The sequence below is a fragment of the Phragmites australis genome, chromosome 12, assembly GCF_958298935.1.
Source record: "Phragmites australis chromosome 12, lpPhrAust1.1, whole genome shotgun sequence".
Lineage (NCBI taxonomy): Eukaryota > Viridiplantae > Streptophyta > Magnoliopsida > Poales > Poaceae > Phragmites > Phragmites australis.
Window position 1 is genome coordinate 4,443,984 of NC_084932.1, and position 24,105 is coordinate 4,468,088.

The 24,105-nt window shown below is 45.1% G+C and overlaps 2 protein-coding genes across 2 annotated transcripts; one reads left to right on the forward strand and one right to left on the reverse strand.

The window, feature by feature from the left end:
* Positions 1–6,940: 6,940 nt before the first annotated feature.
* LOC133886038 (putative receptor-like protein kinase At3g47110) lies at positions 6,941–18,247 on the forward strand. Its single transcript, XM_062325759.1, has 4 exons — positions 6,941–7,051; positions 7,195–7,307; positions 14,914–17,605; positions 17,720–18,247. Exons 3-4 carry the CDS (start codon positions 14,926–14,928, stop codon positions 18,079–18,081), a joined length of 3,042 nt encoding a protein of 1,013 aa, XP_062181743.1. The 5' UTR covers positions 6,941–7,051; positions 7,195–7,307; positions 14,914–14,925; the 3' UTR covers positions 18,082–18,247.
* Positions 18,248–18,317: 70 nt separating this feature from the next.
* Positions 18,318–23,823, reverse strand: LOC133886039 (coatomer subunit beta-1-like). The gene is made up of 4 exons (XM_062325761.1): positions 21,630–23,823; positions 20,082–20,591; positions 19,491–19,576; positions 18,318–18,893 (listed from the first exon to the last, which is right to left on the reverse strand). The coding sequence occupies exons 1-4, from the start codon at positions 23,694–23,696 to the stop codon at positions 18,686–18,688; spliced, it is 2,871 nt and encodes a 956-aa protein (XP_062181745.1). The 5' UTR covers positions 23,697–23,823; the 3' UTR covers positions 18,318–18,685.
* Between the last annotated feature and the right edge of the window lie 282 nt (positions 23,824–24,105).

The window sequence follows — 24,105 nt, forward strand, 5'->3', positions numbered from 1 at the left end:
CCAAAAGCACCGGAGTTCGGAGTAGAAGGTGCTACTCCTGCCCGCCACCCTAATCGGCAGCCACAAAGTAGCCGAACACTGTCTCTTCCTCGCCAACCTGTGAACCTGAAACTTAAGGGCAGTACCCTTAGTACGAAGGTACTAGCAAGTCTTACACAGTATGAGTATATATATTCTCGACTCCAAGGATCATGCATTTAAAGCTGTAACAAGGATTAAGACATGTTTAAGTTCATTAAGCGGTAAGCAACCTAGACTCTAGGTGTAAACAACTGACTTAACCAACCACCGACTCAAACCCTGCCAACCAACTGATCAGAACAGATATATAAACAACAAGTGTATAAAAGTAAACCATTACCACCAAACCACCGACCACATACCGACCAAACCACCCAAACCAACCATGCCACAACCCACATCGAAACTCTACGACCAAAACATGGTCGCTCGGTGGAGATAAGCGATAGCAATGCTCATGACCGAGAGCGCGGCAGTTCGAACTGATTATACACCCTGCAGGGGGATACTCCAGGACCCACACGACACAGGGACCATACGGCTTGTGCCACCCGCTAAGATGCACACAAGGGGGTACCCGTGACAACCTTTCCCAACCAGACCCAACCATGTGGATCAACCATAGCTTGGCGTGGCGGTATTAGAACTACTCCCCGAGCAAACTAATACCGCTAAAAGCCCGGACTCAAACCGGACTCACACCGTCTATGACGAGGCCCACATGACCACGTCTGCGAAGGTAACCAGCTCGCCTACCATTATATCAGCATGTGGTAAGTAAGGTAAGTGCTAAAGCCGACTACACCGACGGTCGGTGCTTAACCGGTGCAAGCGGTCTATGGTGTTCAGGTTCCCTCCCCGAACTACCTGAGGACTCCTCGTGAGCAGAAGACACCCCTAACACCGCCCACACCTCGTCTCAACTCACCACTCACCAAAACGACTCATCATCAACACAACCACAAGTGTGAACAAGTAATAAGCCCTAGGCTCGCGACAACAGTGGACGCCGTCGTCGACTTCTACCGGAAAGCCTAAGTACCACTAAGCATAGCGAACTATAATTACACCTCGACAACACCACTAGGCTCCAAGGAATAACACATGACACGTGACCGAAATGGGAGAATGCATCGGCATAGGTTCTACCCAACTCGGTACCCGACACATGCAATGTATACATAAGCGTAGATAACATATTAGATTTTCAAGTAGACACGGTGCAATATGAACGATGCTTGCCTTGCTGCCCTAGCTGCTGCTCACAGCTACCCGAACCACGATCACCACCGTTAGAACCTCCGGGAATAGCCTCGCTCGCCTCGATCGCCGGATCGACGTTCTCTATAAGAATAATCGCGTGCAATGATGAGTATGAAAGCCATGCAACAACGGAGGTGACATGCATTATGCCCTACACTTAAAACATCAAATATTTCCTAATTGCAATTAGCATTAACCATTTAAACATTTCCTAAAATACTTTAAAGCATAAACCAAAGCTTAAACCAAACTGGAAAGTTAATTATGCTTAACATGGGGGTGTATATTCTTACTGAACAGGGCACAATTTAGCAAGATTCACAAAATTGGATTCATCAATTTTGGAGCTACCAAGATTTAATTATGAATTATCAAAGCCGAAACATGTTTCTTATTCAATAATTTACAGCACACATTTCATGCCCACTGGTATTTTTAATGGGTAGAGCATGCCATAACAAAGCCAACAAAATTGGTTTCACAATTTTTGGAGCTATCTACAATTTTCTATGCAATTTACAATGTTTCAGCTGAATTTATACATTGGAAAACAATTCAAAACCCCATTTACCGGATATTAAAATCCCTAAAACCTTTTTCTACCCCGGGCCGGCTAACCCATCACATGAAAGTGGGGCCGGGGCCATTTGACTCTAGTCAAAATCGACCCCCACCCGCCTGCACAGTGCGCCGCCCACCGGCGACTCGGCTTGGTGCCGCCGGCGGCGAACGGCGATGCCGCCCGGCCGGACGAGCGCACCAATGACTCGAGCTCGAGACGGGGGTCTTTCCTCGGTGGGTGCCGGCCGGCGAGCTCGGCCGGAGCACAGCCGGCGATGATGGCACGGGGCGGCGGCGGCTCGGTTGCCGCGGATGGCCGCGCCGGCAACGGGACAAAGGGAAAATGGCGTGCGCATAAGGTGTACAGGAGCACGAGGAAGCTCACCGTGCAGCAGGTTGGGCCGGCGAGGCTGTAGAACACCAGGGTGACGGAGAGGAGCGGAGAGGAGGCTGCCGGCGTTGAGGGAGAAGACTCGGCCGAGCTCAAACCGCGCGGGAAACACCGGGAAAGGAGGGGAAACGGCGGGGAAGAGCTTCAGCGACCCTCCTCTACGCTTCTCCTGGCCCGGGCTCGGTGGAGGCCGTCGGTGGCGCGGTGATTTGGCCGGCGGCCGGTGCTTGTGCGTGCTCTGCGCTCTGCTTGTGTGCCGGCTGTGTGAGAGGAGGAGCAGAGAGAGAGGAAAGTAGAGGGCAGGGAGGGGAGGATAAGGGCACGGTGCCGTGTCCTGGTTTTTCGGCGACGTGGCCTGGCCACCGTAGTCAACAAGGGCGGCTGCCACCCGCGTCGTGAGAGAAGGAGAGAGCAGAGAGCTGTGTGTGAGGAGGGAGGGGATGACAAGCGGGCCCGGGAAACAGTAACCGGTGGGCAAATATCCACAACAATTTTGTGATCCAGTTGAACACCCTCCCAAGCGCCAAAATTCGTGAGACAAATTTTGTGTCGAACTGTAATTCGTGTGCAATCCGTTTCAACTTGTTCGACTTAAAAATCTCTCGCCAAATTCAAACTAAAATTGTCCAAAGATGCTATCTTTTCTAACTTGTGGCAATTCTTATGCCTTCTAAACAACTCCCAAAAATTTGGTAAAATTCATTTGTATTCTTCTCCTAGCATTTACTAATTTCTAAAATTGTCACCAGCCCTATGTTCCATAGACGTTTTGGGAGATGATTTACAACGCATCAGTTAAACCTAGTTTAACCAAATTCGGTTTAATCCATATTGCATGTCCATACTGCTCAAAACAAAAACAACTGATGCTAATGATGCTCATTAGCACTTAATTACGTGTTTAGAAACTCTGGGCCGTGACAACCATTTGGCTTGTTCTACTCGTGAAAGTACACATAAAGGGGGTACTCGTGTCAACCTTTCTCCACCTAGGCAGAAGATAACCCTAACACCATCCACATCTCGCCTCAATCTCACATCTCAACCTTATCTTTGTTTGTGAACAGTGATTAAGCCATAGGCTCGTGAACAACGGCAGCACCGTCGCTCGACTTCTACCGAGGACTTAGGCAATGCTAAGCATTTCGAATAATCCTTGAAGCTAGACATCAACTATATCATCAAGGCTACAAGGATAAGGCTTCATTAATAAGTCAAGGTAGAAATAATGCATCAACATAGGTTCTACCCATATCAGCCCGAAACTGGACTCAACACATGCAAACATACATAAAGCATAACTTATCAATTTAGACTCCATTCAATTTGAACAAAGGGTGCAGTATGCTTAGATGCTTACCTTGCTGCTCTGGGGTTTGCTCGATACTACCCGCACAGAACTCACAGAAATGCGGAAGGTTGGGGTTGTCCTCGATCGCACTCACGTCACGTTCTGGGTCTTTGTTCACTACTGAAGAATGCATACAATAATGAGTATGAATTACATGCATTGACGAATGTTCCACAGTGTATGACAACAGTGGAGATGCAATGCTTCATGTTATGGGTTTATAGCTTTAAGGATTTCCTTAGTTTAACTTTATTGTTAAACATTTAATAGGTTATGGATATAATTAAGCTTAAACCAAACTCAAATCAAATTAGGAAGTTAACTATGTTTAACATGAGTGTGAGTGATTTTAGTGAACAGGGCATAAGATAATGAGATTAACATAATTGACCTCACCAATTTTGGGGTTACCAACAATTAATCATGGATTAATAAAGCTTAAACCCATTTTATTAACCAATGAAATTCCAGTACATATTTCATAGCTCCTAGCATTTTTAACATGTAGATTATGCTCATACAAACACAACAAAATTGGTTTCACTATTTTTGGAGCAATATTCTATTTTCTATGCATTTTACAAACCAGCCGAATTAATAGTTGAACCAATATTCAAATTCACAATTTCCAATTTAACCAATTTATTAAATGGCCCTAAACCCTTTTGCACCAGTGGGGAGCTAGTCATGGTCACTGATAGTGGGCTCGGGTGTTTTGACCACGGGTTAAAATCGACCCGCGCCCAGGCTGGCCATGGTGGGTGGCGCTGGTGAGGTCTGCGGCGGCGAGTGGCACAACACAGGCGACCAGGGAGGGCAGCAGTGGCTTCAGCAGACGAAAGCGGTTCTACTCAAGGCACACCTGCCAATGGAGACGACCGAAAGGCGGAGAGCGGCGATGCACGGTGGACAAAGCACGCTAGCGAATCGGTTCAATGTGCCGACGGTGAAACGACGGTGAAATCGACTCAGCCGAAAGCTCCTACAACATCTATGAGGGCATGTGGACTCAACGACGCATCTATCGGCTAATGGACCCAGCAACGACTCGGTCAGTGACGTGCGCGGTGGGTCGGCGCCGCACGGTCGTACAACGGGAGGCGCGTCGGCCGTGGGCTAAGCCCAAAATAACACGCGCGGAAGGAACAACAGAGCTCGAGGAAGCTCACCGTGGTTTCGGATTGGATAGAGGAGCTGCGGTGAGGTGAGTCGATGGTGAGCGATGGAGGAAACACGCCGGAGAAGAGGAAGGAGTGCGGGGAGCTCGGCCCGGTGGAGGAGGGGGCGAATTCAGCTAGGGAATTGCGCGAAGAGAGCTCGACGAAGTTCCTCCAAGCTTCTCGGCGGCCGGGCGGGCTCAAGACGGCAGGGCTTCATCAAATTTAAGCGGCGGCATGCGTTCGCGTGCTCTGCGCTACTCGGCCGAGTGAGGGATGGAGTAGAGAGAGAGATGAGAGTGATAAGAGAGGGAGGCCAAGGGGAGGAGATAAGGGTGACACCCGGCGCCTCGGGAAGGAGCACAGTGCCATGACCCAGTTTTCCGATGACGTGGCTGGTTGGACGTGAAAGTCAAGGAAAACGGCAGCTGCCTCTGGAAGCCGCTCGGCCTGAGAGAGAGCAAGGGGATGACATGTGGGGCTAGTGAATAGTGACCAGCAGAAAGAAAAATAACCCCACCACTTCTTTAATCCAAAAGAAAACTTTCTCGTGGTCCAAAAACTATGGGACAAATTTTGTGTGAAACTATAATTCACGTGAAATACATTTTGACTTGTTTGACTCCAATAGCCTGAGCCAATTTCCAATTAAAATTCTCCAAAGATGCAAGCTTTTCTAACTTGTGATAATTATTATGCCTTCAAAATAATTCCCAAAAATTTGGAAAAATTCATTTATATTCTTCACATGGTATGGACTAATTTCTAGAATTGTTTCTAGCCCTATGTTTCATAGTAACTTTGTGAGATGCTTCACAATGCACCAATTCACATTGACTTTAACAATTTATGTTTAATTGAAATTGCATGTTAAAAATTTCTCAAAACAAATAAACATGATGCTAATGATGCTTAATGACATGCTTAAGTAATTTGGCATGTCACATATATCAACCACAATATCACAAGTACAAACAAACTATCACATCACAAGTTCATTCGATGTTAAATCTCTATTTTGGATCAACTTGTAGCAAAGCATTACAATTATTAGATAAAGGAGAATAATGATATTACTTTTACAATCAGTCTTCATGGTTCCCCTTTTCTACTACTAGAACCCCTATCACCTGACAAGAGATCAATTGAGTTGATAAATATTGAGTTTGATGCTTACAAATTATCCGCCTGATTTTGATACCTCCTAAAGCAAACCCAAACCCGAGTAACCATGAACCTGTTCATGGCATTTGGGCCAAGCTGAGTAAATCTCAGGCTTTCGGACATGAAATACGACATACCACATTATTGACATGTACATAGATACAATGTATGCCTTAGTTGAGAAAATATATTTTCAACGTCATCATTCGCCTATTCCAAATTAATCTTATTTATCGTGCTAAAAAATAGAAAAAACTCGATACGAAGATGACTAGAGAAAACTCTAATTGGTAGCTGATCTAACGACTGATGACATGAACCCTAAACTACGGATTGCATGGCCCCCGAGGGAGATCATAGAGATTGGGCCATCTCCAAAAGGTGGTGTGGCCGAAGATGTGGAGACGGTGGCTCAAGAACGGTGTCAGCTCGATACAACGTAAAAGTATGAACATACTGCGTAATTCGTTGGATGTATTAATTGAGCCTCGGGGGCTATTCATATAGAGTAAATGGTGGTTTGGATATCAAACCATATTAGAGATATGATAGAATCATATCAGAAAGACTAATTTTATCCTATCGTAATAACCGGATCCTTACTATATTACCTAAGAATGACGAAAGGGAGGAATACACACTAAAGATCGTGAGAAGTCAAACATGGTTTTTTTAAAAAGGCATAATATTTGTCACTGCCTCAGCTTTCATTAGAGGGTATAAATAAACTGATTCCATCCTTAAAGTAAAGCCAAATAGAAAATCCTGAACTCAAACTCAGGAATCGAATTCAGGATCGGAAAGATCGAACCCAATGATCCTCCCACCAAACTAACGCTCGGTTTCTTCCTAAAAAAAAACAGAGAAGTCGAACATGGTTGATTCGTTTGGCAATTGCTGAACAGAAACGAGCCTGTGGATGAGTCGCCTACCTAAAGACTATCCTGTCATCATCTGTAAACACATAATTTAGTACGGTACGGCGAAGGATATATAATCCCACACGCTCTGCAAGCATACGCGTGCTTTTAGCAGCTCGGTCTGGTAATCTCCACACCGGCCGGCTACTGCTTCACCGGCGGTTAGCTGTCCGTCCTCTCGCTGGTACGGGTCGCCGGCCACTGCTCCACTGATCAGCTAACTGTAAGCATCTCGTCTTCAACCTTTTTTTTCATCTCATTCGTCTAGTTTCAAGCTCTTCCTTGAGGCTTCAATGCTTCATTCCATAGTTTGCTTAAAAAATGCTTGATTCCGTAGGGTTCTGAAGAAAAGCCCTTTTCCTGCAGTGCCCCCCAAAATTTTCATGTTTTCTGAAATCTGAATCCTGCTAGAGGAACAAACAAAGCAAAAGGCACTTAAGTCACCGGAAAAGGCTCAGCTGTGGCGAAGAATCCCTCAGGTATTTCAAGTACCAATAATTTGTTGAAAATCCCAAGCCGAACAAACACGAGCAGAATTTTTTTACTACCCTGAATTTCTTGCAGCTTTCCTGTTTTCTCCTTTATTTATAAGCAAAACAGCCATGCATCTAAGAGCCGTACATTAACGGCTAAATAAAAACTGCTCTAACAGCTATGCATTAACTGCTGAAACTACACTAACAGCTGAAAAACTGAAATGCATGACCACTAATTGCATACAAACAGAAACTAAAAAAATAATAACTGCTCAGTATTAAAAAAACATGCAACAAAATCCCACTAATCCTGATGCAGTTCTTGGGTATTGACAATGCCAATCTTTGCACGGAGCTCCATGAACTTGACGCGCGTGAGAGGCTTCGTGAGAATGTGTTGCACCTCCGTGCGGATGAACTCGACGTTGATCTGGCTTTTTTCTGCACACTCCCAGATGAAATAAAACTTTGTGTCCATGTGCTTGCTCCGGTCATGCATTGGGTTCTTGACTAACGAGATTGTGGACTCGTTGTCCACCTTTAGGACCGGCACGCTGGGCTCTAAGCTGAGCATGTCACTCAGAAGCTGTGCTAGCCAAACGTCTTGGCACGCTGCGGAGGCTGCGGTGATATATTCTGCCTCGCAGGATGACAGTCCCACCACCTTCTACTTGGACGACTGCTAGGTGATGGGGTTGCCGTCGAGGAAGAAGATCATCCCAGAGGTGCCCTTCCTATCAATGATGTCGCCGGCCATGTCACTGTCACTGTAGCCCAACAGACATGGCCACGCGCTCTTCTTCTTCCCGGCCATGTAGAGAACATCCAATGTTTTTGTCCCTGCAACATAGCGCAGTATGCGCTTGACGGCGATGATGTGCTCTTCACATGGCACCTCCATGAAGCGGCTGATGTAGCCTACTGAGTAGGCCAGGTTCGGTCGGGTGTGGACGAGGTACCAGAGGCTCCCGACTAGACTCCGGTAGAGAGTAGCATCGACCAGCGGGGATGAGCTTGAGGCGTACCTCCATTGGAGTCTGATAGGGGTTGCAGTCCACCATCCTAGCCTTCTCCAAAATCTTCAGAGCATAGGCGGATTGCCGAAGCTTGATGTTTTACGGGCTTTGTTGCACCTCGATGCCGAGGTAGTACTTGAGCGCTCCCAAATCGCTCATCCGGAATAAGTTCTTCATCTCCCCCTGAACTTGTGGATGTCGATGGTGTTTTCACCGGTGATGATTAAGTCATCGACGTAGACACCCACAATCAGCCGACTCCCACTTTCACCTCGTGTGTATACTCCATGTTCAAAAATGCTACGATGAAACCCGAGTGTGAGTAGAGTGGCATCTAGCTTCTCGTTCCAGGCGCGTGGTGCTTGGTGGAGACAGTAGAGCGCCTTGTGGAGATGTAGCACCTTGTTCTTGTGCTTGTTGTCGATGAAGCCAGGCGGTTGCGCGACGTATACCTCCTCCCGGAGATCACCATTCAAGAATGCCGACTTGACATCCGTATGGTGAACCTCCCAAGATTGATGCATGACAATAGGTTCCAATTTAATCAAACTTTGTCCCGGCTACGGTGGCTTCTTGATGTATTGCATCCATGAGACCTACTAACATATATTCTTGAAAAACATGTTAGTCCTATTGACTATGTTGTCATTAATCACCAAAATCACAATCATGGCCTAATAGGGCCATTTTCGCTGCAATCTCCCCCTTTTGGTGATTGATGACAACACAACCAAAGTAAGAGGCAAATGATACCAATTTAGACCAATTAAGAGAATACATGATTTCAAAAGTTGGCCATACCTCTCTGCTTGGATGCATGGTAAGAACAAATTATGATACTAATTGTAAGGAAATCATGTTCTTACCAATTTATATCTCCTGTTTTTCTACAATCTCCCTTCTTTTATATCTCCTTCGATCGACCCATTTAAGAGCTTCTTCATCTCCTTTGTCAACTCAAGATGCATCCCCCTTTGTCAACACTCTACTCAAGATAGTTCTTGCATCTTGCTTTGGTCTCAAAAATTCTCCCCCTTTGTCAACAATCTCAAAAAGGTTTACAAACTCATGTTGAGCTCAAGGAAAAAATATTAGAGCATTTTGGGAGAGAGCTTCATAATCTATGATCCATGATGTATTGATACCAATTGAAAAGATATACCAATTGAAAGAATAGGAGGCATTGATACCAATTACAAAAGATAAACAAAGATCACAAATCATGAAACTCACATGATATAACTAAACTCCCCATATATGTGTGCATTCATATGATGAGAGTAAAACATATGCACAACTAGGCAATATGACAAGATAGAAAGTTTAAGACATATCATGCATGAAGGTAGCTTAAATGTAGAAAATGAATTGACAATGATACTAATTGAATCTTTTAAGCATTGCATACCTCTGGGGACTTGTTGATCACTTCATGAGACTACAAAAGATATCACTTGAAACACATGTTTCTCGAAATCAAAACCCATAAGATATACTCCCCCTAAAAGTGTGCATACAAATGTTGAATACTTGGAAGAGACATGCACTTGTTATTGATAACAGTGGAAAATTTATCCTATGGATTGGTTCATGGCACATAAGGAATACTAATTGAAGAGCTAGTGATTACCAATTGAAGGACTAGTGCCATGAAAGAAACCTACAACTAATAAACCAACTAGGTTGCTCATAGGGGAGAAAGAGAGAGAGAGAAGATATGTGGACTTTAAGTCTTCTTTGGAACCCAAATCGATTGGGACCCTTTCATATTGGTGATGACTTCTTTGGGCACCCAAATAGGTTGGTTCCACCCCTGATCCTTTCTCCCAACCATGTGTGCAACCACTTTGCCATTGTTCTTCTTCTTGAGCTTGTAGTGGTTGCTCTTGATCTTGTTCTTATAGTTGGGCTTGGTGTAGATGTTGGAGGTCTTTTTGGAGAGGTTTATCATCTTCTACTTCTCCTTGGTCTCCTTCTTGATTTGCTTGCATTGGAAGGACTTGTGGTCTTTTTCATGGCATTTGAAGCATGTCACGATGGACCCCTCCGCAAGCTTCTTCACCATGGTGGCATGGTTATCTTGAGAAGGTTGGACATGGTTCTTGCCCTTTAGTCTTGCCAAGTACTTCTTTAGCTTCTCCACTTCTTGCTTGAGCTCACCATTTTCTTGTGTAATGAGTTCATTAGATGATTCTACAACAACATTCTCAATGCATTTCTCATTGCAAAGGGGTGAGCTAGATAAATCAATTAAATCATCACAAGAAGTGGAAGCAAGTGAGGTAGATTTCTTCAAAGTGACCTTAGGTTGAGATTCAATGCACTCAAATTTAACCTTAAGCTCTTCATGTTCCTTGTTTAGCAAATTAATTTTGTACAATAATTATTCATAATTAAAAACAAAGGTAGCATGAATGTTATTAAGTGCATTGAATTTCTTAAGCTCTTTTGATTGTTTCTTAAGGGCCCTTTGTTGCTCATTTATCAAATCAAGAAATTCTTCTTGACAGGGTGAATCCTCATCGGATTCATCATTACTTAGATAATTTTTCATACTTTTGGCCATAAGGCACTTGTGAGATTACTTGCGTGATGATGACTTTGAGGAAGAGCTTCTTTTGGAGGAGTGGATGGTGAATCTTTCATCACTTGAGCTTGAATCTTCATCTTCACTCACCCATCTTCCCATACATGCAAAAGCTTTGTTTCTTCCTCTTGTCTCCCTCATATTCTTGGTCTTCTTCTCCTTCTTGATATGATCAATTATTTTGACCAAGTCTTTCAAGGATATTGGATGATCAATCTTCGCATTGATCTTCTTAATGTTCTTCTCCACTTGTAGCATGAGCTTTGCCATCTTGGGATCAATCTCTTCATCACTTGAGGTGCTTTGATCATCTTCTTCTTCGCTCTCTTCATCTTGATCTTAATCATCTTCTCTTGAGCTTAACTCTTGCTCTTATCTCCTCATCTTCGCCTTCATGTGTGAACATGATGCTTGCTTGCTTGCGAGGGCAGGTTTCTTGGCGTCGGATGAGGTAGAAGCTTTAACCCCTATGTTTATGGTCATCTCATGGGCCTAAAACTTGGTTTGGAGTCATCTTGCTTATGTCGTGGTTGTCGTAGATGATGGAGACAATTAGCTTGTACTTTGAAAGAAGAGCTTGGAGTATTCTTCTCACCACTTGAGCATCTTCAATCTTTGTCAAACCTAGCCCATTGATCTCATTGACAAGAATATTCATACGTGAGTACATGTCATTAGCATTTTGATGAGAAAGTTATTTGATGCTATTAAGTTTAGTCACAAGAACATGATATTTCTCATTGCGTACATCCGTTGTGCCTTCATGTATTTCAATGAGACTAGTTCAAATATCATGTGCATTGGTGAGAGAATATACTCTATTGAATGCATCAACACATAAAGATGATAAAAAGATACTTTTCGCTAAAGCATCAAATTGTTTCTCCGCTTTGGTGATGTGTTCTTTCATCCCCTCTTTGGTGACCCTCCAAACATCTAGACCTTTTGCTTTCAAATAACATGTCATAAGAATTTTCCAACGGGGGAAATTAGTGCCGTCAAAGTGTGGAGCACTACCAATATCCATCCCTAATCTCGTACGTCACAACTCTAGGCGATTAAGCCCAATTGAAGAGCATGAGGCTCTAATACCAATTGAAGGGAATCGAGGACGTCCTAAGAGGGGGTGAATTATGACACTTAAAAACTATTGGCTCCAAAACTTTCACAAGATAAGTCTATCTCAATTTCTATCTAAATGTGCTCTAGGCTTATCTAGTGTGTCTACTCTATCGCTTAAAATAATTGCAAGGTACATTGCAAGTAAGTAAATACGGAAATGTAAATAAGGTAGAGAGACAAACTCTGCATGAGGGATTTTTATCCTGTGGTATCGGTGGCACATAAGCCACCCCTAGTCCACGTTGGAGCTCCACAAAGGATATGCTCCCAGTCACCAAGTCTCTTCCGGTCACGGCTATTGAGATACCAAGTCACCAAGACAAGGCCTCAAGCACGATGAGCCATCAAGCCACCAAGACGAGGTCTCACCATTAACCTCTCTTCCGATCACTTATACGTCGTCTTCACTTCAGAGCTTTAGTCACAAAGACAAGGGCATATGTGTCCCCGCACAATCCTCTTGTCACCGCTCCACACCAAGTCAGAGGGTCAACAAGTTACCGGTGAGTTACAAAGACTCCAAGGCGCCGGGGTACCACTCGATACACTTTTGGATCACTCATTGATCCACACTCTAGGTTGCAGGATCTAGCAACTATTCTCTCTAGGCCTATAAGCACTAATCACTCACTAATGGCGTGCTTAATCGCCTTGGATGAATACTTTATGCTCTTGGATGGCTTGGATGTCTTCTTAGGTGTATAAGGGTTTCTCTAGACTCCAACAACTCCAAATGAATGAGTGGAGGGGTATTTATAACCTCAACCCCGTGGACTAGCCGTTATCCCAATGGCTCACATATTCTGTGAACACCAGATGATCCGACGTTAACAGAGGTACAAGCACCGGATTATCCAGTGTGTATATTCTCATAAACTAGCCATTAGAACTCCACTCAGGGTTCTTCTAAACACCGGATTATCTGATGTAATCTTCAATCCATCACTAGACTATCCGATGAGTTTTCCTAAGCCAGACCACGCCAAACTACTTCTCTGCACAAAATACTCTGGTGTGCACTGTCTTCATCACCGGACCTTCCGGTGTGTAGAACTTCTTCTTTTCTAGATTTTTCACACCTTCTATTAAATGCTCTGGTGAAACCTCCGGTGTGCACTGTCTTCATCACCGGACCTTCTAGTGTGTAGAACTTCTTCTTTTCTGGATTTTCCACGCCTTCTGTTAAATGCTCCGGTGAAGCCTTCGGTGTGCACTATTTATCACCTGATCATCCGATGAGGCAAACTGCCTCTAGACATAATGCTCCGGTGAGTGCAATTCTTCCAGCGCCAGACCTTCCGGTGAGAACAATTTCTCTGGGACTTTTTCCAATTTAATCAAATTTTGTCCCAGCTGCGGTAACTTCTTGTTGTATTGCATCCATGAGACCTACTAACATATATTTTTGACAAGCATGTTAGTCTCATTGACTATGTTATCATTAATCACCAAAATCACAAGCATAGCCTAATGGAGCTATTTTCGCTACATTGTCGTCTTCACCCTGTGTCAGGTGGGCCTCAACCCGCTTCGGTTTGCTACGGTAATCCTTGGTCCAATGGCCAAATTTGCCACAGTTCCGACATTTGTCCCAACCTCCTCCTGAGCCAGACGTGATGGTGTTGCCGTCACGCGGCCTTGTGCCACGGCCGCGCCCATGGTTCTTGCCATGACGACGCTAGAAACCGCCATTGCTGCCGCTACTAGATCCTCCCTCACCATCGTACTTCTTCATGCGAGCTAGCCACTCCTCCTCGGTGAGGAGTAGCTTCTGCCTACCATTGTCGCCCGAAGAGCCGAGCTTGTACCTCTGCTCCACAGCGTGTAAGCGACCAGCCACCTCCTTGATCTAGATCGTGCTCAGATCAAGGTGGGTCTCGATGGAGATGGTGACCTGCTGGAGACATTCTGGAATGATCTGCAGAAATTTTCAGACCACCTCAACATCAGTGACTTCGTCCCCCAGTACTCGGAGGTTGTTGGCGAGGCTTGTGACCCTCTTGGCGAATTCGTCGACAGACTCACCATCTTTGAACTTGATCTCGCCAAGCTCGCATCGCAGCTTCTGTACGTTCGCTTCTTTAACACGCTCGACGCCGACGCGTGTCATCTTGATCGCGTCCCAAGCGTCCTTGGCGGTGTCCTTGACAGCGAGAGTGGACAACATCTCCGATGGCACGGTGCGGAGAATGGTGGACAATGCCAGCCTATCATCGTGGTAGTCATTGCCACCAGGTTCGATTGCCTCCCAAAGGCCTTGCGCCTGCAGGTTCACTCGCATCACGAGCTATCACTCGGTATAGTTCGTCCATGTGAGCGTGGGGTAGACCACCAAGCCCAATGCTCCTTGACGACGCGCTGCATGACCACCGTCATCATGGTGTTGTGGTCAGTGCGGAGGAGGTGATGGTGACCCACGACGATTTCGGCGTGGAGGTGTCCTTGAGTGCGTGCCCACAGATGACATCACGGTGATCGGATCGTCAACAAGGCACTTTTACCAAATGTTGGAAATCCCAAGCCGAACACACACGAACACAAGCAGAAATTTTTATGCTGCCTTGAACATCTTGCAGCTTTTCTATTTTCTCCTTTATTTATAAGCCAAGCAATCATACATCTAACAGCCATACATTAACAGCTAAATAAAAACTGCACTAACAGCTATGCATTAACTGCTAAAACTGCACTAACAGCTGAAAAACTAAAATGCATGACCACTAATTGCATGCAAACAGAAACTGAAAAATACTAACTGCTCATGATTAAAAAACATGCAACATTTTTCAATGCCTTGCCACATTTTCTAGCTATCTGAAATTTTCCCTCTGTTCTTATTCATGCATGTACGTAGTAACCAAGATTTCAATTTGACCCAATTTAGGAACTTATCACCATGAAGGTCACTGCAATTGGGCAGTTTCTGCTGCTGCTCATGGCTTGCAGTGCCATCACCTGCAGCTCCGGTGATGGAATCGAAACAGACCGGTTGTCACTGCTGGACTTCAAGACATCAATATCTCTTGATCCACAGCAAGCCCTGGCCTCATGGAACGACAGCATCCACTTGTGCAGCTGGGAAGGCATCCAGTGCACGACGAGCAATCCACGTCGTGTCGCTTCCATCCGCCTCGACAGGCGAGGCCTGGTCGGGCAAATCTCTCCTTCCCTCGGAAATCTAACATTCCTGAGGAACCTCTCCCTTGCGACGAACCGGTTCACCGGAGAAATCCCCCTGTCCCTTGGCCACCTGCAGCACCTCCAGTACCTCTACCTGAGCAACAACACGCTGCAGGGGAGGATACCGAGCTTCGCAAACTGTTCAAGCCTCAGGGTGCTGTGGCTGCAACGCAACGGTCTGGTCGGGCATTTCCCTGCAGCTGCAGAGCTGCCCTCTGGCCTTCGTCAGCTGCAGATTTCAGTGAACAATCTTGCTGGAACCATCCCTGCTTCTCTTGCCAACATCACAACACTGACTGTGATCAGTTGCGCAGATAATAGCTTCGTGGGCAATATCCCAGATGAGTTTGCCAGATTATCTAACATGCAGCAGCTGTATGTGGGTGCCAACCAGTTGTCGGGCAGGTTTCCACAGGCCGTCATGAATCTTTCTGCCCTCACTGACCTCAGCCTTGGTCTCAACCAGCTCAGTGGAGAGGTGCCACCGGATCTCGGCAGCGCGCTGCGCAACCTTCTGTTGCTCGAGTTGACAGTCAACTTCTTTAGAGGTCAGATCCCTCCTTCACTGACAAATGCTTCCAATCTGTACTACATCGACATATCGAGGAACAATTTCAGTGGAGTGGTGCCTAGCACGATCGGCAGGCTGAACAAGATGGAAATGCTGAATCTTGAATACAATCAGCTCCAAGCAGAGAAGAAGCAAGACTGGGAGTTTCTTGATAGCTTGGGCAACTGCACTGAGCTGATAGGTTTCTCAATGACAGGAAATCTTCTACGAGGGCATGTGCCAGCTTCATTAGGCAACCTTACCAACCAGCTCCAGTATCTGTACTTGGCAGAAAATCAGTTGTCAGGGGAATTTCCACCCGGCATAGCAAACCTTCACAGCCTGTTCATTGTATCCTTGAGTGTGAACCACTTTACAGGTGCACTTCCGGAATGGCTTGGAACTCTCAAAAATCTGCAGAAAGTATCATTAGGCAGCAACTTCTTTACTGGGGCCATTCCATCATCCTTTTCAAATCTGTCCCAACTGGGAGAGCTCTATCTAGACTCCAACCGGTTGATTGGCCAGATACCTCCAAGCTTTGGAGACCTTCCAATCCTTCAAGTAGTAAACATTTCCAACAACCGTCTCCATGGTAGCATACCAAAGGAGCTTTTCAGAATTCCAGCAATAGTGCAGATTAGCTTGACTTTCAACAACCTAGATGCACCACTTCATCCCGACATTGGCAATGCCAAACAGCTCACATATTTGTACCTTTCGTCAAATAATATGTCTGGAGAAATCCCTAGCACCTTGGGTAATTGTGAGAGTTTGGAAGACATCGAGTTTGATCACAATGATTTCAGCGGAAGCATCCCTGTTTCATTAGGCAACATCAGGACTCTAAAAGCTCTCAACTTGTCTCACAACAACTTAACCGGATCGATACCGGCATCTCTTGGAAACCTAAAGCTTCTTGAGCAACTAGATTTGTCATTCAACAATCTTAAGGGTGAGGTCCCAACAAAAGGGATATTCAAGAGTGCAACTACTATGCGGATTGATGGAAATCAAGAGCTTTGTGGTGGGCCACCGGAGTTACACCTGCTCGCATGTCCTGTCATTCCTTTGGATTCATCTAAGCACAAGCTATCAGTTGTACTGAAAGTAGTGATCCCAGTAGCCACCGTTGTGTCACTTGTGGTGTTAATTTCTATTTTATTGTTCTTCCGGAGGAAAAAACAGAAGACAAAATCTGTTTCTTTGCCCTCTTTTGGTAGAGAATTCCCCAGGATTTCTTACAGTGATATTGTCAGAGCAACAGAGGGCTTCTCAACCTCTAATCTCATTGGTCAGGGAAGATATGGTTCTGTTTATCAAGGACATTTGTTTCGAGATGGAAATGTGGTTGCCATCAAGGTCTTCAGTCTGGAGACAAGTGGAGCACAAAAGAGCTTCATCGCAGAATGTAATGCTTTGAGAAATGTGCGGCACCGCAATCTAGTTCCTATCGTAACTGCATGCTCAAGTACGGATTCTAATGGAAATGATTTCAAAGCCCTAGTATATGAGTTCATGCCACAAGGAGACTTGCATAACTTACTGTACTTGACTCGAGACAGTGAAGACTCGTCATATCTGAACTATATTTCACTAGCTCAAAGGTTAAGCATCGTGGTGGATGTATCAGATGCTTTGGCATACTTACACCATAACCACCAAGGAACCATTCTTCATTGTGATCTGAAACCTAGCAACATTCTTCTGGATGCTAATATGGTAGCTCATGTTGGAGACTTTGGGCTAGCAAGTTTCAAATTTGATTCCGCGACACCATCTTTTGTCGACTCAGTTTCAACTTCGTCAATTGCAATCAATGGAACCGTTGGATATGTTGCTCCAGGTATATATTGCCCCTTTTTGCATTGTGTTTTCTAGCAAAATAACGATGCATTCCATAATCTCTATATTTATTTGAACTGTGAACCCTTCCTACAATCCTACATGCGATCTACAGAATGTGCCGGGGGCGCTCAAGTTTCAACTGCGACAGATGTTTATAGCTTCGGAGTTGTTCTCCTCGAGATATTCATCCGAAGGAGGCCGACGGACGACATGTTCAAGGACGGGATGAGCATTGCAAAGTTCACAGAGGTCAGCTTCCCTGATGATGTGCTGCAGATCGTTGACCCACAGCTGCTGCAAGAGCTGGACATCTGCAAGGAGACTCTGCAGTCTGTGCTGAGCATTGGGCTCTGCTGCACCAAGACGTCCCCCAGCGAGCGCATCAGCATGCAGGAGGTGGCTGCCAAGCTGCATGGGATCAGGGATGCATATCTTAAGGAAACTGAAGGAGAGGTTCAGCAGTTTATGCTTTGAACGAATAACTTGCAAATTAGATTTTCATTTATCACGGACCATGTTTTTTCTTGTTCACTGTGTTTCTTATTTGGTCGCTACATCGTTGAATTATAAAGTTATTGAGTTAAAAAAATGATCATAGTTAATGTATGCCTGGCAAACTTGAAGGCATCATTTCTGCTACTTGAGCAGACACAGGCTCACGGTAATTCTCGTCATGTACTGTCAGTAGTCAACTGTTAAAAACAAAGAACTCAGAAAAATATCTATAATCATTTATTCGAACTTGGAAGGCATCAAGATCAGTAGCAGTAGCAGTAGCAGTAGCAGGATTCATAAAGTCAGTACCCGGCAGTACAAGTATAGCAAAGAATGAACATAAAACACTGGGAGCACATATCTTGGTTTTGTAAGCTAGAACAACACGAAGCTACATAATCCTGTTCATGCAGGATGGAAACCTCTATTACCACCTGTCATAACGACTCCAGCACATCGGTAACAATTGGCAATCCATGAAAATTGGTGGGAAGGTAGCAAAAATTGAGTTCAAATAGGGCCTTTATGGTAACTGGGGTGATATTCGTGTGGCACAGTGGTCGCGGACAGACTCGTGGCTCAGCTAGCTGCTGCTGCCCTTTTGATTTAGGGTAATCTTGTCTCCTAAGCTGAGCGCGATTCCTTGGGTCTTGCTCCGTATTCTGATGTAGCCGCTCAACTTGCCATCGGCCTGCTTCTCAATGCTGATGTTCACCAGAGCATCCTCGCCAAACACACTCTTGGCGTAAAGGTTTGCAGCAAGGAACCCACATTCTCCATCAAGCGCAGATCTGATGTCAAGTTATAAGATACAGCAGTAGAAAAGAAAATGGTCAATGCATTAGCAAATAGAAAAGCAGTTGAACGTAAGGAATAAGTTTTTCACATGTTCTAGCCTCAGAATTTCAAACTCCCACGTCCCAGCACTCGGTTAGAAATTAGAAATGTTCAGTGAAAGAATTTCCCGGTTCTCCAACCAATTCACCACCATTAAAAACAGAAGTGCAAAAGAAGTGCCAAGACATTTAGTTTGGCTTGGGCAAACAAAGAATTATGGTACACTTCTTCTAGTTTGTGTGATCTGTGCCCAGTTCTTAGTTGTAGCAGAAGAAAGGCAATATAACCTTTCTAACGTACAACTCAAGTACCCATCTCACTAGCCTTTGCAACCTTGGAAGCAAACTTGAAGCAGTATTGGCCTAAATACATCAGCCTTGTATGATGAAACCGGCAATGTGAACGAGTAGCCATTACTATGCTTGTGTATGTCTTTGCGCTTTATTTGAATGACTAATAACACTACAGATACATCTAACATTAATATACAAAAGCAGCCATAATTTTAGTTTGCAGATTAATGTGTAAGGTCAGTATTCTTTGGAACTTACGGTGGTGTTAGACACTTCATGTTTGTTGACTTGATAATATGATTCAAGAATTCCTTTTCATCCTGAATCACAGTATTCACTGCCACCTGATGAACAAAGAAATAATGGTCATAATAATAATTAATAAGACAAACAAATCATATTACTATCTGCATGTATTGTTCCATGTGAACCGTATCTAATCACCATTCACCAGCCAGAATAACTAGGCAAAGCCAATACAACAAAAGCAAAAAGAACGAAGCTACCTCTAAAATAGTTCCAGCTTAACTATCAAGGACATGTTTGGATAGGGAGCATTTCAACAATCCCTTGGCCAAAAAAACCAAACACCCCAAGTTGTTACCATGTACATGCTTGGCATTATGAATTAGTATATTATGGTAATAACTTTAAAAAAAAATCATACAGATTAATCATATGTAGAGGATTTTTTGCTCATTTATGGCAACCTATGGACATGGCATAATTTAAGCATGGATTGCAACCAGATGACGTAGAAATGCTAATAGTACTGCCTGTAGCATAAAATAACAGAAAGCATCTTGTAAAACAAGCAACAAAAATAGTTTTTTAAAAAAGGCATCTTACCTTATTTTCCCACTCAAATTCTGCCCACATGTTCCGGAAAGCAACATCAGCACATGCAGCAGGTGAGATGTAATCCATGATATCAATGTGAATATCGTTTAGGACCACCACTGATCGCTCCATTACATTTGAAGTTTCATAAACTATGTTACCAAATATCACTCCAGTCTCTGTTGATGAAACCTTAATGTTGGCCCGAATTTGCTTGCTTGACTCAGGAGCCAATGTGTAGTTCTGAGGGCGGTCAACAAGTTTGAGATCGCCCATTGTTGCCAACTCCAAGCACAAGTTCTGGAGTGTTTCTTTTGTTCGGTTTATGACTGTGACATCGAGTACAATATCATAATGATGAACAGTTACAAATGCTTCAGCATACACAGGATCACTGAACCCTGTCAATTGAAGAATGCGGTTCAGTTTGTTGTTATTATCTGCATCCTTCGTAAATTGACCAGTCGCGGCCTTCAAATCATCTTGAACCGCGTCTTCCAACTCAAGTTGGCTCATTCCCTGCGAGAAAAATGCCAACTTTTAAGTTTTAACAGAGGAAGAAAGAAATATGAAACAGCAAATTATCATGCTTTCAAAAAAAGAAGATGGTTATGGTTTTGCTATCACTTAAGACAATACAGTACCAATAATTACACTTTAGTCCAAGTACGATCATATTAGACATGAATTAAGGTCAAATCTTTATGCCAACTCATGTTGGCTCATTTCCCATGAGGAAAATGCCAATTTTGAACAATAAAAGAAAGAAATACAAAACAGCAAAATTACCGTGCTTTCAAAAAAAGATGATTCTGGCTTTACTATCACTTGAGACAATACAGTACCAATAATTACTCTTTAGTTCAAGTACAATCATATTAAACATGAATTAAGGTCAATTTTTTACTGAGTACAGACCAACTAGCGAAAATATTGATTCATTTCTGTTCCTACAGCAATCCTGTTGAAATATACAAATCTCGTTATTTCTTTGATCCCCAAAAAAGATCAATTTTCCGACCTAAGTTAATCACCTTAACAGTACACAAACATTCTTTCAACATAGGTCAACTCGTGAGTCAGAAAAACATATCAAACACAACACTTCTATATCCATGATTTCAGCTACCTATGTTAACACATGAAACAGTCAGTTTAAGGCCTAATGGTACATGAGAAAAATGTTAACCTTTGTTGTTTACAAATTCATAAGATATCATGGATTAGGAGATACAAGTGATTGACAGACTATGGATGCTTTTTCCAATTCCACAAAAGAATATAATGTGTGTTGCAGAAATTATTCCATGAACCACCAGTCCAAGACTAAATCAAAATTCATTTGGAGCAAATACACAATGACTTGAATGCACTAAATTGGCAATGTCAACGCATGAAGTCAGGCAACTTGCTGTGTTTTTATTTGGGAACCTAAATGCTTGTGAACTAATTATCAGTACCCACATTAGACAGAGAACGGAATATGGAGTTCCCATAGAGCAAAAGCAAAAAAGAGGAAAAAAAAAACAGATAGAAAGAAAAGTAGTTCACTCTCACCCTCCTGCTCTTCAGGTGGTAGAAATCAATAAGATCATCAGGCTGGGCATGAGATATCTGTGCCTTGGCCTTCATCTCCTCAGTCTCCCTAAATTGCTTCTCAGCAAGCATATTGGCAAAGCTTTGGCGGCATGACTGCAACCAAACCTTCCTCACATCATCACCAGTATTGCAAAGCAACCTCACACAGAGAACAATCCTATCGTATGAGTCATTGTCAATAGGGTGGGGAAGGTACGAGGACTGGCCCAACTGCAGAATGGACACCATGATCAACAAGGCCCCAGTACAAGCCTTGTTTGCTTCAACCTTAGATGGCTGAACCTCCTCCAGCCTCAACACAAGCTTGGTCAGGGTACAGGCAGCAACAGCAGCCAAGAAGAAATCACCGGATAGAATGAGAGATCTGAGATTCTGGGTGGAAGCCAGTGACCCAAGAGCAGTAGCTGGAGATGAAACGGCAGCCTCAGTGGCAGCACTCTGTGTGGCATAAGTGCCATCTGAAAGAACAACAGGCCTCCTCGAAGACACAGTGACAGAGTTCACCACCAACTGGGCTGGCTTGGAGGAATCAGTTGACTCCCCTTCCTCAGAGACGGTGTAGAACGGTAGTTCCCCAAGGCATTGCTTGATGGTGGAAATGGCGCTCTGGACCTCAGACAGCGAGAGGGAGTACTCTCCGAGGATCCAGAGAGCACATACGCAGACACGAGATGCCCGGATCTGATAGAATGTGTCAATCAGCCTCTGGATCATGGACACACGGAGCTTGGGATTGGTCTCTATGATCTCACGCACAAACAAAACGACATCAACCGCTGCAGCAACGTTAGTGTCGCCAAGGAAGTCCATAAGGAGGTGTACCACCGACCCGGCCACCTCCGGGTACTTCACAGTGCAGGCATGAATGGCCTGCACCAGCATCTGGCGGTATTCACCACCCTTCTCAGCCTCTGCAGCCTGTGTCTTAACCACCTCCTTCTTGAGGTAGAGCACCACCTCCTCGACATTTCGTGGGGTGAGGAGATCCAGCACCAAATCCAGCACCTTCCTCCTGACATCCACATTGGGGCTGGTGAGAGCGCGAAGCACGTCCATAACCACATCCACCATCACCTCCCTGTGTGAGGCGCGCAGCTCGTGAAGGCGGTCCAGGATGATAAGCTTCACATTGTTGTCGCTCTGCGAGGAGAGCAGCTCGCAGTAAGTGTTGGCGGCGGCGCGCACGGCGGTGGGCGCGGAGGACAGGGACACGAGGGCGCCGGCGCATTCGTACACGACGGCGGTGCTGGGCGCAGAGAGGAGGGCCATGATAATCCTGATGTACCTGCCCTTGTCGGCGCGGCCCTGCGAGCGACAGACCTTGCGGATGAGGTCGACGGCAGCCATCTGGAGCAGATCGGGCCATTCGGTGACGCGCTCGGCGTTGGTGAGCAGGTACGCGACCGCGCGCTCCTGCGCGCACGCGCAGAGCATGAGGAACGCGTTCCTACGAGCGGCAGCGTCCTGCTCGGAGGCGAGCGCGCGCTCGACGAGCTCCGGCGCGTCGGGGATGAGCTGCTCCCCGTGCGGGAGCCGGTAGATCGCGGAGATCGCCGAGAGCGCGTGGCGGCGGACGAAATGGTTGCGGTGCTCGAGGTTGGTGAGGATGGACGGCACCAGCGGCTCGAGTAGCTCGGGCTCGGAGAGGCGGCAGAGGAACCTGAGCGTGACGCCGCGGATGTACTCGTTGGGGTGCTGGAGGTTGTTGCGGAGGTTCTGGCAGATGAGGATCATCTCCGGCAGTACCTTCCCCGTGGCGGCGTCGCGCTTATCGACGGTCTCGAGGTAGAGGAGGAGGAGCTTCTGGACGGCGTGGTCGTCGCAGGATTGCACGTAGCGGACGACGGTGATGAAGAGGTGCGGGAGTGTCTCGCCGTTGAGGAGGAGCGAGATGGCGCGGCGCATGGCATCGGCCTTGGCGGCGCCGTCGCCGGACTCGAGGTCCGTCTTGATCTCGTTCGCCATCGACGGCGAGCCCTTGTCGAAGTGCACCAGGAGGGTGCACGGCTTCTCCATGGCCCCCATGGCCGCCAAGCCCGCCGGATCTGCTGCGCCGGAGGTCGGTGGATCTGGCCTCCTCAAGGGAGGGGGGATCGGATCTGGGGAGGAGGAAGACGAATGCGTCAGATGTATTAGGTGCGAAGCCAAAATGGGCCGGAGGTGAAAAAAAACATGGATTTGGAACCAAACTTTTTTATTTTTATATTTTTAAATTAAAAAATTATAAATATATATATATATGACTGTTTTGAAAAATTACAAATCAATACTCATATTGTAAAAAACATGATCCACCTTAAATAATTACTTGTGCAATAACTAAATCAACTGTGTTTTGAATTTTAAGAGCATTGTAAAGCAACATTTTTATTTAAACCTGTATATTTGCAATTTTTTAAAAAAACATAAAAATAAAAAATCCAATTGGAACCAA